An 18321-nucleotide genomic window follows, 5' to 3' on the forward strand; every position below is an offset into this window, starting at 1 on the left:
TATGATGAAAGTAAGGAGGTGTGGGATAGAGGGAAAGTTGGCCGAATGGATAGGTAACTGGCTATCTGATCGAAGTCATGATGTGGAGATGCCGGTGTTGGACTGGGGTAAACACAGTAAGAAGTTTAACAACACCAGGTTAAAGTCCAACAGGTTTATTTGGTAGCAAAAGCCACACAAGCTTTCAGAGCTCTAAGCCCCTTCTTCAGGTGAGTGGGAATTCTGTTCACAAACAGAGCATATAAAGACACAAACACAATTTACATGAATAATGGTTGGAGCGAATACTTACAACTAATGTTACAATGTTACATAACATAACTATTAGTTGTAAGTATTCGCATTCCAACCATTATTCATGTAAATTGAGTTTGTGTCTTTATATGCTCTGTTTGTGAACAGAATTCCCACTCACCTGAAGAAGGGGCTTAGAGCTCCGAAAGCTTGTGTGGCTTTTGCTACCAAATAAACCTGTTGGACTTTAACCTGGTGTTGTTAAACTTCTTACTATCTGATCGAAGACAGAGGGTGGTGGTGGATGGAAAATTTTCGGACTGGAAGCAGGTTGCTAGCGGAGTGCCACAGGGATCAGTGCTTGGTCCTCTGCTCTTTGTGATTTTTATTAATGACTTAGAGGAGGGGGCTGAAGGGTGGATCAGTAAATTTGCTGATGACACCAAGATTGGTGGAGTAGTGGATGAGGTGGAGGGCTGTTGTAGGCTGCAAAGAGACATAGATAGGATGCAAAGCTGGGCTGAAAAATGGCAAATGGAGTTTAACCCTGATAAATGTGAGGTGATTCATTTTGGTAGGACTAATTTAAATGTGGATTACAGGGTCAAAGGTAGGGTTCTGAAGACTGTGGAGGAACAGAGAGATCTTGGGGTCCATATCCACAGATCTCTAAAGGTTGCCACTCAAGTGGATAGAGCTGTGAAGAAGGCCTATAGTGTGTTAGCTTTTATTAACAGGGGGTTGGAGTTTAAGAGCCGTGGGGTTATGCTGCAACTGTACAGGACCTTGGAGAGACCACATTTGGAATATTGTGTGCAGTTCTGGTCACCTCACTATAAGAAGGATGTGGAAGCGCTGGAAAGAGTGCAGAGGAGATTTACCAGGATGCTGCCTGGTTTGGAGGGTAGGTCTTATGAGGAAAGGTTGAGGGAGCTAGGGCTGTTCTCTCTGGAGCGGAGGAGGCTGAGGGGAGACTTAATAGAGGTTTATAAAATGATGAAGGGGATAGATAGAGTGAACGTTCAAAGACTATTTCCTCGGGTGGATGGAGCTATTACAAGGGGGCATAACTATCGGGTTCATGGTGGGAGATATAGGAAGGATATCAGAGGTAGGTTCTTTACGCAGAGAGTGGTTGGGGTGTGGAATGGACCGCCTGCAGTGATAGTGGAGCCAGACACTTTAGGAACATTTAAGTGGTTATTGGATAGGCACATGGAGCACACCAGGATGATAGGGAGTGGGATAGCTTGATCTTGGTTTCAGATAAAGCTCGGCACAACATCGTGGGCCGAAGGGCCTGTTCTGTGCTGTACTGTTCTATAAACTCCATCTGCTATTTCTCCGCCCAAGTCTCCAACCGGTCTATATCTTGTTGTATCCTCTGACAATCCTCTTCACTATCCGCAACTCCACCAATTTGTGTGTCATCTGCGAACTTACTAATCAGATCAGCTACATTTTCTTCCAAATCATTTATATATACTATGAACAACAAAGGTCCCAGAACTGATCCCTGTAGAACACCGCTAGTCACATTTCCATTCAGAAAAGCACCCCTCTACTTCTACCCTCTGTCTTCACTGGCCAAGTCAGCTCTGTATCCATTTTGACAGCTCTCCTCTGATCCTGTGTGACTTCACCTTTCATACCAGTCTACCATGAGGTACCTTGTCAAAAGCTTTACTGAAGTCCATGTGTACAACATCCACTGCCTTTCCCTCATCTATTATCATCATCACTTCCTCACAAAACTCGATCAAGTTAGTGAGGCATGAATTCCCCTTCACAAAACTGTCTATCACTAATAAGTCCATTTGTTTCCAAGTGTGAGTAAATCCTGTCCCTAAGAATCTTTTCCAATAATTTCCCTAAGGTAACTTCCCCAAGGTAAAATATGTTTGCCTAATATGGTTCAATTATTTGGTGAAATAACAGGGAGGGTTGATGAAGATAAAATGATTGATATATATTGACTTTCAATACAAAGAGGCACAATAGATCAAATTTATTTTCTATTGGGAACAGTAATCTCATTATATGGTGAAAGACAGTGCGGACTAAGTTGAACCGCCGCCACAAAATGGGCACGTGAATCACAATTAACCTGCATCAATTCACTGTAATGTAGACGACATGCTAACTTTGTGCTGCCTGCACAGTTGAATGTTTGCTGAATGCATCCTCATACCACTTAAAGTTAGCTTGCACTGCTTAAACCCAGTCTGGAAGGTACCTTATAGCTGAAGCAGGAACTGGCAGTCATGAGGAAATGATTCTCACCTGGAAAATGTGAAAAATGGTACAACCTGTGAGAGAGTGAGCTCCAAGCTTTCCTCACAAAGTATTGGACACTTTAGAGAAGGAAGTGGAGAGTAGAAGAGATGTTCCGTGGTTGCAGGGCCTAGGAGACTCCACAGAGAGAGTAGGTAGCCACAGAGGTTAAAGCCAGTTTTTAAGCGCCCAGGATTTGGATGCAACACTACAAGAAGTTCAATGAAAGTGCACAAGTGGTCAAGATCAGTGAATGCATCTTCAAATACCATGTCCAATCAACTTCACACTAGCCTCCAACACTACTCAAAGCACTACGCTCCCATTATTCACCTACCAACAAGCTCTATCAATCAGGACTTACACCTAACGTTTACTTCACCTTCACAGTTTGGACTGCTGTAATCCTCACACCCATACCTCACAGCTTGCACACGTACCACAATTCAGACATGATAATCATTTTGGTAGGGCTGAAACCACTGAAGTTTACAGTATCCTTGGGTCTGGAATGCACTGTCTGGAAGTGTGGTGGAGGCAGGTTCAATTGAGGCATTCAAGAGAATGCTCAAGGGCGGCACGGTAGCACAGTGGTTCGCACTGCTGCTTCACAGCTCCAGAAACCTGGGTTCGAGTCCTGGCTTGGGTCACTGGCTGTGTGGAGTTTGCACATTTTCCTCGTGTCTGCGTGGGTTTCCTCCGCGTGCTCCGGTTTCCTCCCACAGTCCAAAGATGTGCGGGTTAGGTTGATTGGCTATGCTAAAATTGCCCCTTAGTGTCCTGAGATGCGTAGGTTAGGGGATTAGAGGGTAAATGTGTAGGGATATGGGGGTAGGGCCTGGGTGGGATTGTGCAGACTCGATGGGCCAGATGGCCTCTTTCTGCACTAGTGTTTCTATGACTCTATGATTCTAGAGCATTAGATGACTATTTGAATAGAAACAATGTGCAAGGCTGTGGGGGAAAATGCAAAGAATGGCACTAATGGCACTAAATCAAAACATTCATTTGAAGAGCTGGTGCAGTCACAATGGCCTGATGGCCTCCATCTGCACCATAACAATTCTGTGATTCTGTAGCAGTTAACTAATCCTCCTTCTCACTTGCCTCTCTTCCAGACTTTTGATTTACAAGATGCAGATGGTGTGAGCAAACACCCCCAACTGCCAACAACAACTTATTCTTGTGTCTATCTTTTCAGATAACCAAGAGGTGAACCTGGCCAGGCACTGAAGGTATGCTGAAGAGACAGTAATTCCACACTCACAACCACCAGCTCAGAAGACAGTATGTGTAATTCAGAAGTGAGCTGCAAACAGAGGGCAAGGATTGCACAGTTCACCACAGGGTTGTCTCACATAGGTTCTATTACAGAGGATCCGGGTAAAATAACCTATAGAAGAAGGTAACTTGTTGGTGCATTGGCAGGACTGTCAAAAAGCCTCTGGTCAATGACAACGAGAATGGAGGAGCCTAGCACCAACTTGGAACAGGGTTTCTGGTGGTGAATTTGTGGAATAAACCATAATGCATCATCTGATGACTGAGGTCACAGCATCCATCGCAGAATAAACAGCAGCCACCCAACATCTGAGAATGACAAGGAAGCTCAGACTGCTGCCATCACGGCTATGAATTACAGTAGATAAAGGGGCTTATGGTCCAGCAGTCTTTCCCCAAAAATTACTAAGATTGAAAATTACTAAGATCACATCCCGGGGCGTGACGGTAGTTTCTTTGAGCATTCATCTTTTCATATCTGCTAGTGCCCTTGCTGGTGAAACAATCATCCCTGACAGGCGCGGAGTTGATTCGAAGGTCATCTGCTGTTTCCTCACTGAATGCCAGCAGATATCCACTCACTAGCTATGCTGCAGCCACTGAGGTAACATTAGGGTGGTCAAAGATACACAGAATATGGACAGCACAGGAATTCACAAGTGATGCTGAGTTAATTCATAAGTTTCATTTAGAATGTTTATTTTGACTTTTATTTTTCCATTGCGGCTAAATGGACTTTGTAAAAGAGGGATGGTAAAGCATGGGAATGTTGGTGCGTGGGGAATTGGGGCTGTCATTACTGGTTTTAGTTTCTGTACTTCTTTTTTATAATGTCCACATTTTAACTTGCAGTCTGGTTACATGCTTTACATACACAACACTGATCATTTATTGCTAACTGGTTCCAAAGTGTAAAGTCACGGAAACATATATGCCCCATTAATAATGTCCTTACATAAATAACAACCCTAACTTGTTGTGGTGAATTGAATTTGTTTCTCTAATCCAACTGCAGTTATTTCTGGACATTCATGAGGTTGATACATTTATATGAGGCTAAAAGCAAAGCAGGAAAAATCATCATGGCAATTTGCAAACTTATGGCAACTCTCTTCCTCACTACAAATTGTTTTCTTTCATTACACGTTAATAATAATGGCTTGCATTGTGGACTCACCATTATTTTTGCAGCAAATTTTGGCCAAAAATATTGAAGGGGAAAAATCAAATCATCAACAACAGTCGGCAATCACCCTTTAATTTTGTTATGGCGAAGAAGCCATGTGAAATGCCTGCTCACTTTTATCCAGTGTAGGATTTGTTGCAACCAAAGCACAAGTCTGATTCATTGCCTTTCAACACACATTGCTATTCCCATTCCACCACCAATGCACAAAGCAGCAATCCCACGTTTTCCTCCAGTTCTCTCCAAAGCGTAGATAAGTGTGACCAGGATGCGACACCCAGACATTCCCAAGGGATGTCCTAAAGCTATGGCACCACCTTGCACGTTTACCTAGAAAAACACAATCAGATATAAGAACATAAGAACATAAGAACTAGGAGCAGGAGTAGGCCATCTGGCCCCTCGAGCCTGCCCCGCCATTCAATGAGATCATGGCTGATCTTTTTGTGGACTCAGCTCCACTCACCATAACCCTTAATTCCTTTACTGTTCAAAAATTTATCTATCCTTGCCTTAAAAATATTCAATGAGGTAGCCTCAACTGCTTCACTGGGCAGGGAATTCCACAGATTTACAACCCTTTGTATGAAAAAGTTCCTCCTCAACTCAATCCTAAATCGGCTCCCCCTTATTTTGAGGCCATGCCCCCTAGTTCTAGTTTCACCTGCCAGTGGAAACAACTTCCCTGCTTCTATCTTATATATTCCCTTCATAATCTTATATGTTTCTATAAGATCTCCCCTCATTCTTCTGAATTCCAACTCAGTCTCTCCTCATAAGCCAACCCTCTCAACTCCAGAATCAACCTAGTGAATCTCCTCTGCACCCCCTCCAGTGCCAGTATATCCTTTCTCAAGTAAGGAGACCAAAACTGTACACAGTACTCCAGGTGTGGCCTCACCAGCACCTTATACAGCTGCAACATAACCTCGCTGTTTTTAAACTCCATCCCTCTAGCAATGAAGGACAAAATTCCATTTGCCTTTTTAATTATCTGCTGCATCTGGAAACCAACTCCTTGTGATTCTTGCACAAGGACACCCAGGTCCCTCTGCACAGAAGCATACTGCATATTTTTTACCATTTAAATAATAGTCCATTTTGCTGTTTTTCCTACCAAAATGGATGACCTCACATTTACCAACATTGTACTCCATCTGCCAGACCCTCGCCCACTCACTTAGACTATCGATATCCCTTTGCAGACTTTCAGCATTCTCTGCACACTTTGCTCTGCCACTCATCTTAGTGTCATCTGCAAACTTTGACACGCTACACTTGGTCCCTAACTCCAAATCATCTATGTAAATCGTAAACAATTGCGGTCTCAACACTGATCCCTGAGGCACACCACTAGTCACTGATCGCCAACCAGAAAAACACCCATTTACCCCCACTCTTTGCTTTCTGTTAGTTCACCAATCCTCTATCTATGCTAATACATTACCCGTAACACCTTTATCTTATGTAGCAGTCTTTGGTGCGGCACCTTGTCAAATGCCTTCTGGAAATCCAGATACACCACATCCACAGGTTTCCCATTGTCCACTGCACATGTAATATTCTCAAAGAATTCCACCAAATTAGTCAAACATGACCTGCCCTTCATGAACCCATGCTGCGTCTTGCCAATGGGACAATTTATATCCAGATGTCTCGCTATTTCTTCCTTGATGATAGATTCAAGCATTTTCCCTACTACAGAAGTTACCCGCCTTTTGTCTATCTCCTTTTTTAAACAGTGGCATCACATTTGCTGTTTTCCAATCTGTGGGAACCACCCCAGAGTCCAGCGAATTTTGGTAAATTACCACTAATGCATTTGCTATTTTTTCTGCCATCTCCCTGGGATGCGTTCCATTAGGACTTGTCTACCTTCAGCCCCATTAGCTTGCCCAACACTACCTCTTTCGTGATAATGTTAGTTTCTAGGTCCTCACCTCCCATTGCCTTCCTGTCATCAATTTTTGGCATGTTATTTGTGTCTTCCACTGTGAAGACCGACACAAAATACCTGTTCAATGCCTCAGCCATTTTCTCATTTCCAGTTATTACATCCCCCTTCTCATCCTCTAAAGGACCAATGTTTACTTTAGCCACTCTTTTTTGTTTTATATATTTGTAGAAACTTTTGCTATCTCTTTTTATATTCTGAGCTAGTTTACTCTCATAATCCATCTTACTTTTCTTTATAGCTTTTTTCGTGGCTTTCTGTTGACCTTTAAAGATTTTCCAATCCTCTAAATTCCCACTAATCTTTGCCATTTTGTATGCATTTTCTTTCAATTTGTTACCCTCCTTTATTTCCTTAGATATCCGTGGCTGATTATCTCTTTTTCTACAGTCCTTCCTTATCACTGGTATATACTTTTGCTGAGCACTGTGAAAGATCGCTTTGAAAGTCCTCCACTGTTTCTCAATTGTGCCACCATGAAGTTTTTGCTCCCAGTCGACCTTAGCCAACTCTTCCCTCATCCCTTTGTTTAAGCACAAGACACTGGTGTTGGATTTTACCTTCTCACGCTCCATCTGTATTTTAAATTCAGCCATACTGTGATTGCTTCTTCCAAGAGGATCCCTAACGGCAAGATCATTAATTACTCCTGCCTCATTACACAGGAAGAATGCCCAGTCCAACGCCGGCATCTCCACATCATTACACAGGACCAGATCTAGGATAGCTTGCTCCCTCGTAGGTTCCATTACATACTGTTCAAGGAAGCAATTGTGGATACATTCTATGAACCCCTCCTCAAGGCTGCCTTGACCAATTGATATGTAGATTAAAATCCCCCATGATAATTTCTGTACTATTTTTACATGCATCAGTTATTTCTTTGTTTATTTCTCGCCCCACCATGGTATCATTATTTGGTGGCCTATAGACTATGCCTATCAGTGACTTTTTCTTCTTACTGTTTCTAATTTCCATCCAAATGGATTCAACCTTTTTTTCCATAGAACCTATATCTCTCACTACCGCCCTGATGTCATCCTTAAATATCAGAGCTACACCACCTCCCTTACCTTCCTGTCGGTCCCTCCGAATAGTCTGATACCCCTGGATATTTAACTCCCAGTCGTGACCATCCTGCAACCATGTCTCTGTAATGGCCACCAAGTCATACTCGTTCGCAATGATCTGTGCCGTCAACTCATTTACCTTGTTTCGAATGCTGCAAGCATTCAGATAAAGTGCCCTTATGCTAGTTTTTGTACCTTCTTTTTGAATTCTAACACTTCGATTAATAACATCTCCTGAGTTCTCCTTCCTTTTAACTTTTTTCCTGATTTTTGATGTAGTTGGAACATTCTCCCCACATTTTGTCTTTGCTCCCTCCTTCTCGGACTCCTTACATAGGTTCCCAACCCCCTGGCATATTAGTTTAAACCCTCCCCAACCGCTCTAGCAAACATTCCCCCTAGGACATCAGTCCCAGTCCTGCCCAGGTGTAACTCGTCCAATTTGTACAGGTCCCACCTCCCCCAGAACCGGTCCCAATGCCCCTGGAATCTGAAACCCTCCCCCTGACACCATCTCTTCAGCCATGTATTTATCCGATATATCCTGTCATTTCTACTCTGACTAGCACGTGGCACCGGTAGTAATCCTGAGATCACTACCTTTGAGGTCCGATTTCTTAACTTTCTTCCCAGCTCCCTGTATTCTGCTTTTAGGACCTCATCCCTTTTTTTACCTATGTTGTTTGTACCAACGTGTACTACGACCACTGGCTGTTCGCCCTCCCCCTTCAGAATGTCCTGCAGCCGCTCCAAGACATCCTTGACCCTAGCACCAGGGAGGCAACAGACCATCCTGGAGTCTCGTTTGCGGCCACAGAAATGCCTGTCTATTCCCCTTACAATTGAATCCCCTGTAACTATTGCACTGGCGCACTTTTTACCCTTCTCCTCTGCAGCAGAACCATGATGCAACATGTTTGGCTGCTGCTGCTTTCCCTTGAGAGGTCATTCCCCTCAAAAGTATCCAAAGCCGTATATCTGTTTTGCAGGGGAATGGCCACAAGAGATTCCTGCATTACCTGCCTATCTCTCTTCCTGTCTGGTGGTCACCCATTCCCTTCCTGCCTGCGGAGTCTGAGGTGTGACCACCTCTCTATACGTGCTGTCCATGATACTCTCTGACTCGCGGATGCTTCATAGTGTCTCCAGCCGCAGCTCCACTCTGAAACTCGAGCTTCCAGGAGCTGTAGCTGGAGACACTTCCTGCACACATGCTGACCCAGGGGACTGGAACTGTCCCCAGCCTGCCATAAAGTCAATTAACACGGCAATTTGTTTTCTAAAGTAAAAATCCTAGCATTCTCATACTGATTTATCAATCTCCCTGAAACCAAATGCCCCTGAAGGCAGTAGGTTGTGTGGGAGATATAGTTTGATGAGAGGAGGCAGCTTCTTGGTGATGAGTGAAATAATCGTGGTTGTGCCAGTAGAGTAATTTCAAACCTGACATGTCTCTTCCAGCTAACAAAAAATACCCACAGTAATATTATGTTCAAGGTGATTTGAGAGATGACTGCACACCCAGGGAGGGTTGATTGTTGTGATGTGGTCACAAGCTGTACAGAAACTGGAAGTTCACCAATTGCAGGATTATCGGAATCTTGTAACAGGTATATCCACTAATAAGGAACATATTTGTTTAAATTCATTCAAAAATTATAAAGAGTGCAATCGAAATGCTATTTGATGTGTAGAAGGTCAGGCTAAAGTTTATCAATTAAAATCAGTAGTGTAAATAAGGGGGTAACTAGAGGGAATTGAGTTTTTTTTACATCATGAATGGACATCTGTTACCTGCAATTCCCACACTTTGACCTCAAAACATTTCACGTATTATAGGGAACCTTGTGCTGGAAATGAATCAACTCCAGCTCGAGATTTCTAACGCAACTGCAGCCGCAGTGGAGCATCAAGGAGGATACGTTACTTTAATGTACGTTGTGGGAGGCAGCCATCCACAGACAGTAAGAGCTCTTGACATTAGGCATGTGCCACCTGGAAGACTAGGAAGAGGCAGGAAGTGCACAGGCCTTCAGGGTGTGTGCTACTTCCAAACTGGGCGCTCCGGTTTCCTCCCACAGTTCAAAGATGTGCGGGTTAGGTTGATTGGCCATGCTAAATTGACCCTAGTGTCAGGGGATTAGCAGGGTAAATATGTGGGGTTATGGGAACAGAGCTGGGTGGGATTGTGGTCGGTGCAGACTCGATGGGCCGAATGGCCTCTGTCTGCAATGTAGGGATTCTATGATTCTATGGTATTCAGTATTGGAGATTGCTGGGAGTGCTGCTCCCTAAAGGAGTGCAGTGCACCAATAGGCACGGTAAGAAGTCTCAAAACACCAGGTTAAAGTCCAACAGGTTTATTGGGCAGCACGGTAGCACAGTGGTTAGCACTGCTGCTTCACAGCTCCAGGGACCTGGGTTCGATTCCCGGCTTGGGTCACTGTCTGTGTGGAGTTTGCACATTCTCCTCGTGTCTGCGTGGGTTTCCTCCGGGTGCTCCGGTTTCCTCCCACAGTCCAAAGATATGCGGGTTAGGTTGATTGGCCACACTAAAAATTGCCCTTAGTGTCCTGAGATGCGTAGGTTAGAGGGATTAGTGGGTAAATATGTAGGAATATAGGGGTAGGGCCTGGGTGGGATTGTGGTCGGTGCAGACTTGATGGGCCGAATGGCCTCTTTCTGTACTGTAGGGTTTCTTTCTTTCTTTCTTTCATTTGGTAGTACGAGCTTTCGGAGCATTGCCCCTTCATCAGGTGAGTGAGAGGGCATATATATCTGGACACAAACTCAATTACAAGATAATGGTTGGAATGCGAGTCTTAACAGGTAATCTAGTCTCTACAGGTGCAGACAATGTGAGTAGAGAGAGGGTTAAGCACAGGTTAAAGAGGTGTGAATTGTCCCCAACCAGGACAGTTCCGTGGGGGTTACAGATAGTGTGACATGAACCCAAGATCCCGGTTGAGGCCGTCCTCATGTGTGCGGAACTTAGCTATCAGTTTTTGCTCAGCGATTCTGTGTTATCGTGTGTCGCGAAGGCCACCTTGGAGAATGCTTACCCGAAGGTCACATGACAACGTAGAATCGCTGAGAAAAAACTGATAGCCATGGGGGGTGTATGTGTGTGGGGTGTGTGGTATTTGTTGGTGAGTGGTGTGTGTTGGTGCGTGTGTGTGGTGTATGGGTGTGCGTGTGGTATGTACGTGTGTCTCGGTGGTGTGTGTGTGTTCGTGTGTGTGGTGTGTGAATGTGTGGGTGTGTGTGTATGTGGTGTCTCTGTGTGCGTGTCTGTGTGGGGTGTGCGCATGTGGGGTGCGCGCGTGTGTGCGGTGTGGTGTGCGCGCGTGCAGTGGGGTGTGTGCGCGCGGGGTGGGGTGTGCGCGCGCGGGGTGGGTGTGCGCGCGCGGGGTGGGGTGTGCGCGCGCGGGGTGTGGGTGAGTGTGTATGGTGAGTCTGTATGTGTGTGGTATGTGTGTGGTGTGTGTGTGTCTGTGGTGGCTGTGTTGTGTGTGGTGGGTGTGTGGTCTGTATGCTCTGTGGGTGTGGTATGTATGGTGTGTGGGTGTGTGCTGTGTGGTATGTGTATTTGCGGTGTGTGTGTGTATGTGGTGTGTGTGTATATCGTGTCTGTGTGGTGTGTGTGTGTGTGGCGTGTATGGTGTGTGTGGGGTGTGTGTTGGTGGGTGTATGTGTGTGTCTGTGTGGTGTGTGTGTGTTGGTGTGTGTGTGGTGTGTTTGTGTGTGTGGTTTGTGTGTTGGTGCGTCTGTGTGGTGTGTGTGTGTGTGGTGTGTGTGTGTGATGTGTGTGTGTGTGATGTGTGTGTGTGTGAAGTATGTGTGTGTGGGGTGTGTGAGGTAGTGTGATGTATGTGGTGTGTATGTGTGTGTGTGTGGTGTGTGTGTGTGGCGTGTATGGTGTGTGTGGGGTGTGTGTTGGTGGGTGTATGTGTGTGTTGGTGTGTGTCTGTGTGGTGTGTGTGTGTTGGTGTGTGTGTGGTGTGTTTGTGTGTGTGGTTTGTGTGTTGGTGCGTCTGTGTGGTGTGTGTGTGTGTGTGGTGTGTGTGTGTGATGTGTGTGTGTGTGAAGTATGTGTGTGTGGGGTGTGTGAGGTAGTGTGGTGTATGTGGTGTGTATGTGTGTGTGTGTGGTGTGTGTGTGTGTGGTGTGTGTGTGTGATGTGTGTGTGTGTGAAGTATGTGTGTGTGAGGTAGTGTGGTGTATGTGGTGTGTATGTGTGGGATGTGGGAATTCTGATACCAGTTACAGATACAGACCTTTCTTTATGGCAATCCTGCTGTATTGTGTATCCAGAAATCAAAGAATATCACAGCATCACTGCTTTGTGTACTTAAGGTGCTGTGTTATATATTTAATTCTCTGTGGCATGGTGGCACAGTGGTTAGCACCGCTGCCTCACAGCGCCAGCCAGCCGATTCCAGCCTTGGGTGATTGTGCGGAGTTTGCATGTTCTCCCCGTATCTGCGTGGGTTGTCTCCGGGTTGTCCAGTTTCCTTCCACAGTCCAAAGATGCGCAGGTTAGATGGATTGGCCATACTAAATTGCCCCTTAGTGTCTAAAAATGTGTAGGTTAGGGGGATTAGCCATGATAAATGTGCACTGTTATGGGATAGAGTACAGATTGGGTCTGGCTGGTATGGTCTTTCAGGGACTTGGTGCTGATTCGATGGGCTGAATGGCCTCCTCTACTGTAAGGATTCTATGAATTTCCATTGCTGCTCCGGAAGTCATCATTTGTGTGTTCATATGTTCCTTAAGCTGCCAAGTCTTACTGGAGTATGCTTGTATTAACTATCCTCTGTTCTAATATGGAGTGGAAACAGGCCCTTCGATCCAACTTGTCCATGCCGCCCTCTTTTTTTAACCCCTAAGCTAATCCCAATTGCCCGCGTTTGGCCCATATTTCTCTATACCCATCTTACCCATGTAACTAAATGCTTTTTAAAAGACAAAATTGTACCCATCTTTACTATTACCTCTGGCAGCTTGTTCCAGACACTCACCACCCTCTGTGTGAAAAAATTACCCCTCTGGATCCTTTTATATCTCTCCCCTCTCACCTTAACCTATCCCCTCTAGTTTTAGTTCTCTTTGGGAAAAGATGTTCACTATCTAGCCGATCTATGCCCCTCACTATTTTACAGACCTCTATAAGATCACCACTAAATCTCCTGCGCTCCAGGGAAAAAAGTCCCAGTCTATCGCTGCCCTGGGGGGTGTTGGGAGCAGGTACGATAGCAGCCTTTAAGGGGCAACTAGACGAATACATGAATAGGATGGGAATGGAAAGATACGGACTCCGTGGGTTTTAGTTTAGGCAGGCATCATGATCGGCGCAGGTTTGGAGGACCGAAGGGCCTGTTCCTGTGCTGTACTTTTCGTTGTTCTATCCAGCCTCTCCTTATAACTCAAACCATCAAGTCCTGGTAGCATCCTAGTAAATCTTTACTGTACTCTTTCTAGTTTAATAATATTCTTTCTATAATAGTGACTAGAACTGTACACAGTACTCCAAGTGTGGCCTTTACCGATGTCTTGTACAACTTCAACAAGACGTCCCAACTCCTGTATTCAATGTTCTGACCAATGAAACCAAGCATGCCGAATGCCTTCTTCACCACTCTGTCCACCTGTGACTCCACTTTCAAGGAGTTATGAAAGTGGAGTCACATATACCTTGTTTCCCTGAGATTCTTGTCCAATTCTTCCCTTTTTTTTCCCCAGGTACTGTGAAAACAAGTTTTGTAGCTATATCTCACCTTTTCTGGGTTTAAACCCAGCTCCTTGACAACAGCAACTGATTGTGCTGCGAAAGCTTCATTAATTTCAAATAGATCGACTTCATCTAGTGTCCAGCCAGCCTTCTCCACCTAGTAAAATTTAAGAGTAAAGTCAGTAAATGAAACCCACGGTTTAGCAGTGATTTTACATAAGTTCTGTTTCTCTGGATGTTGAGAATATTAATGTAAAAATAAATCTCAACTGTTGCAAAGTATCTTGTAGATATTGGTAACAATAGTAAACAGGTCATGAATTCTGCTGGACACAAACCAACTATAGAGGGAGATGAGCCAAGGTGCAAAAATAAGCTAATTTCACAATGTCACATCTCTCTTTTTTTCCCAGGAAGCTGTGCACACTGAATTATTCTCACCTTCATGACTGTGTGACCACAGCCAAGCAAGTCAGACTTGTGTGACTGAAGCATTGCATTAGCAAAGGCTGGTGTGTACACACAAAATCATGGAATTGAGAAACTGAACAAAGAGAAATGTGTATTTACAAAAACATACAGAGTTGCAGATGGTGACTGTGACAGAAACCACTTTTGTATCTGTATTGATTTTTGATTTTAATTTCTTATTATTAATAATATCACACACAAGCGATAAATAATCACTCAAGACCAAGCTGTTCAACACAATCTATTTCAACCTGGAATCCAGGTTTCCTGGATTGTTTATCTGTCAATAACTGTATCTGAGCATTATTTGTTGAAATAGGAGGTGGTGTCAATTTACCATTATTGATTAAATGATGTAAAGATATTGTGAGCCTAGTCAAAGAGAAAAAGGAAGCATTTGTCAAAGCTAGGAGGCTGGGAACACACGAAGCAATGGAAAGTAGAAAGAAACTTAAGCAAGGAGTAAAAGGGCTAAAAGGGGTCTTAAAAAAGCATTGGCCAGCAGGATTAAGAAAATCCCAAGGGTTTTTATACATATATAAAGAGCAAGAGGGTAGCCAAGGAAAGGGTTGGCCCACTCAAGGACAAGACAGGGAATCTATACGTGGAGCCAGAGGAAATGGGCGAGGTATTAAATGAGTACTTTGCATCAGTATTCACCGAAGAGAAGGATGATGAGTCTGGGAAAGGATGTGTAGATAGTTTGAGTCATGTTGAGATCCAAAAGGAGGAAGTATTGGGGTTGTTGAGAAATATTAAGATAGACAAGTCCCCAGGGCCTGATGGGATATATCCCAGAATACTGAGAGAAGCAAGGGAGGAAATTGCTGGGGCCTTGAGAGAAATCTTTGTATCCTCACTGGCTGCAGGGGAGGTCATGATGTGGAGATGCCGGCGTTGGACTGGGGTAAACACAGTAAGAAGTCTCACAACACCAGGTTAAAGTCCAACCCGTGAACAGAACTCCGACTTACCTGACGAAGGGGCAGCGCTCCGAAAGCTAGTGGCTTTTGCTACCAAATAAACCTGTTGGACTTTAACCTGGTGTTGTGAGACTTCTTACAGGGGAGGTCCCAGAGAGTTGGAGAATAGCCAATGTTGTTCCTTTGTTTAAGAAGGATAGCAAGAATAATCGAGGCAATTACAGGCCAGTGAGCCTTACATCAGTGATAGGGAAATTATTGAAGAGGATTCTTCGAGACAGGATTTATTCCCATTTGGAAATAAGTGGACGTATTAGTGAGGGGCAACATGGTTTTGGGAAGGGGAGGTTGTGTCTCACTGACTTGATCGAGTTTTTCGAGGAAGTGACGAAAATGATTGATGAGGGTAGGACAGTGGATGTTGTCTACTTGGACTTCAGTAAGGCCTTTGACAAGATCCCTCATGGCAGACTGGTGCAGAAGGTGAAGTCGCATGGGATCAGAGGTGAGCTGGCAAGGTGGATACAAAACTGGCTCGGTCAAAGAAGACAGAGGGTAGCTGTGGAAGGGTGTGTTTCTGAATGGAGGGCTGTGACAAGTGGTGTTCCTCAGGGGTCAGTGCTGGGACCTTTGCTGTTTGTAATATATATAAATGATTTGGAGGAAAATGTAACTGGATTGATTAGTAAGTTTGTGAACGACACAAGGGTTGGTGGATTTGCGGATAGCGATGAGAACCATCAGAGGATACAGCAGGATATAGATCATTTGGAGACTTGGGCGGAGAGATGGCAGATGGAGTTTGATCCGAACAAATGTAAGGTAATGCATTTTGGAAGGTCTAATAGCTAGGAAATGTACAGTAAATGGCAGAACCCTTAAGAGTATTGATAGGCAAAGGGATCTGGGTGTTCAGGTACACAGGTCACTGAAAGTGGCAACGCAGGTGGAGAAGGTAGTCAAGAAGGCATACGGCATGCTTGCCTTCACCGGCCGGGGTATTGAGTTTAAAAATTGGCAAGTCATGTTGACGCTTTATAGAACCTTAGTTAGGCCGCACTTGGAATATAGTGTTCAATTCTGGTCGCCACACTACCAGAAGGATGTGGAGACTTTGGAGAGGGTACAGAAAAGATATACCAGGATGTTGCCTGGTATGGAGGGCATTAGCTATGAGGAGAGGTTGGAGAAACTTGGTTTGTTCTCACTGGAGCGACGGAGGTTGAGGGGAGACCTGACAGGCATGGACAGCGCGGATAGTCAGAAGCTTTTTCCCAGGGTGGAAGAGTCAATTACTAGGGGGCATAGGTTTAAGGTGCGAGGTGCAAGGTTTAAAGGAGATGTACGAGGCAGATTATTTACACAGAGAGTAGTGGGTGCCCGGAACTCGTTGCCGGGAGAGGTAGTGGAAGCGGATACGGTAATGACTTTTAAGGGGCGTCTTAACAAGTACATGAATAGGATGGGAATAGAGGGATACGGTCCCCGGAAGGGTGGAGGGTTTTAGTTAAGTCGGGCAGCATGGTCGGTGCAGGCTTGGAGGGCCAAAGGGCCTGTTCCTGTGCTGTAATTTTCTTTGTTCTTTTAAATGCAGAGGCTGTGCATTTAAGAGAGAAAACAGGGAACTATAGACCAGTGAGCCTAGCATCAGTACTGGAAAGTTGCTAGAGTCTATTATCAAGGACTTCATGGCTCAGCATTTGGAAAGCAGTGATATTATTAGACAAAGTCAGCATGGATTTACAAAACGGAAATCATACTTGACGAATCTATCGGAATTCTTTGAGGATGTAACTAGTAGAGTTGACCGAGGCAAACCAGTGGATGTGGTTTATTTAGACTTTCAGAAAGCTTTTAACAAGGTCTCACATAACAGACTACTATGTGAAGTTAAAGCGCATGGGATTGCAGGTAATGTCTTGAGATGGATAGAAAGCTGGTTAGCAGATAGGAAGCAAAGAGTTGGCATAAATGGGTCTTTTTCTCATTGGCAAGCAGTAACTAGTGGGGTACCACAGAGATCTGTGCTATGACCCCAACTATTCACATTATATATAAATAATTTGGAAGAGGGAACTAAATGTATTATCTCCAAATTTGCAGATGATACAAAGTTGGGTGAGCTGTGAGGAGGATGCAGAGATGCTTCAGAGTGATTTGGACAAGCTGAGTGTTTGGGCATCTGCATGGCAGATGCAGCATAATGTGGATAAATGTGAGGTTATCCACTTTGGTAGCAATAGTAGGAAGACAGATTATCACTTGAATGGATGTAAATTGGGAGAAGTGAATACTCAATGATATCTTGGTATCCTCGTGCATCAGTCGCTGAAAGTAAGTGCGCAGGTACATCAGACAGTAAAGAAGGCTAATTTGGATGTTGGCGTTCATAGTGAAAAGATTTGAATACAGGAATAGAGATGTTTTACTGCAATTGTATAGGGCATTCGTGAGGCCACACTTGGAGTATTGTGTGCAGTTTTGATGTCCTTATCTGGGGAAGGATGTCCTTGTTATAGAGGGAGTGCAGCAAAGGTTTACCAGGCTGATTCCTGGGATGGCACTTCTGTCATATCAGGAGAGACTTAGTTGGTTAGGATTGTATTCATTGGGGTTTAGAAGTGTGAGAGTGGATTTCATAGAAACTTAAAATTCTAACAGGGTTAGACAGGGTAGGGTTCAGAAAGAATGTTCCCAATGGTGGGGAGTGCAGAACTAGGGGTCATAGTTTGAGGATAAGGGGTAAACCTTTTAGAACTGAGGTGAGGAGAAATTTCTTCACTCAGAGTGGTGAATGTGTGGAATTCACTACCAAAGAAAGTAGTTGAGGCTAAAACATTGTGTGATTTTATGAAGAAATTAGATAAAGCTCTTGGGATCTAGGGGGAAGAGGGGATCAGGATATTGAATTTGATGATCAGCCATGATCATAATGAATGGCAGAGCTGGCTTGAAGGGCCGAATGGTCTACTCCTGCTTCTAGTTTCTATGTTTACCTTCAAACCAGAAATGGCCCAGACACAGTCAAGGTATATTCACTTAAAAGGGAAAGGTGAGGCAAACAAATCCAGAACTCCCTGGATGAAGAAGGAGATAGAAATTAAGATACAGCAGTAAAAGGTGTCAGGTGGTAAATACAGTTGAAAACCAATACAGAAGGTTCAGAGGGAAGGTGGGAATCATATTAAGGAAGC

At 44.4% G+C, this 18321-nt stretch overlaps 1 protein-coding gene across 1 annotated transcript in view; it reads right to left on the reverse strand.

The window, feature by feature from the left end:
• Positions 1 to 2227: 2227 nt before the first annotated feature.
• Positions 2228 to 18321, reverse strand: part of acat2 (acetyl-CoA acetyltransferase 2) — a 120379-nt gene continuing 104285 nt past the window's right edge. Inside the window, exons 8-9 of the mRNA XM_078230026.1 lie at positions 13780 to 13890; positions 2228 to 5305 (exon numbers count right to left, since the gene is read on the reverse strand). Coding sequence (XP_078086152.1) covers positions 5135 to 5305; positions 13780 to 13890 — 282 coding nt within the window. The 3' untranslated portion in view covers positions 2228 to 5134. The remainder of the gene's footprint in view (positions 5306 to 13779; positions 13891 to 18321) is intronic.

Source organism: Mustelus asterias, chromosome 15, assembly GCF_964213995.1.
Source record: "Mustelus asterias chromosome 15, sMusAst1.hap1.1, whole genome shotgun sequence".
Classification (NCBI taxonomy): Eukaryota; Metazoa; Chordata; class Chondrichthyes; order Carcharhiniformes; family Triakidae; genus Mustelus; species Mustelus asterias.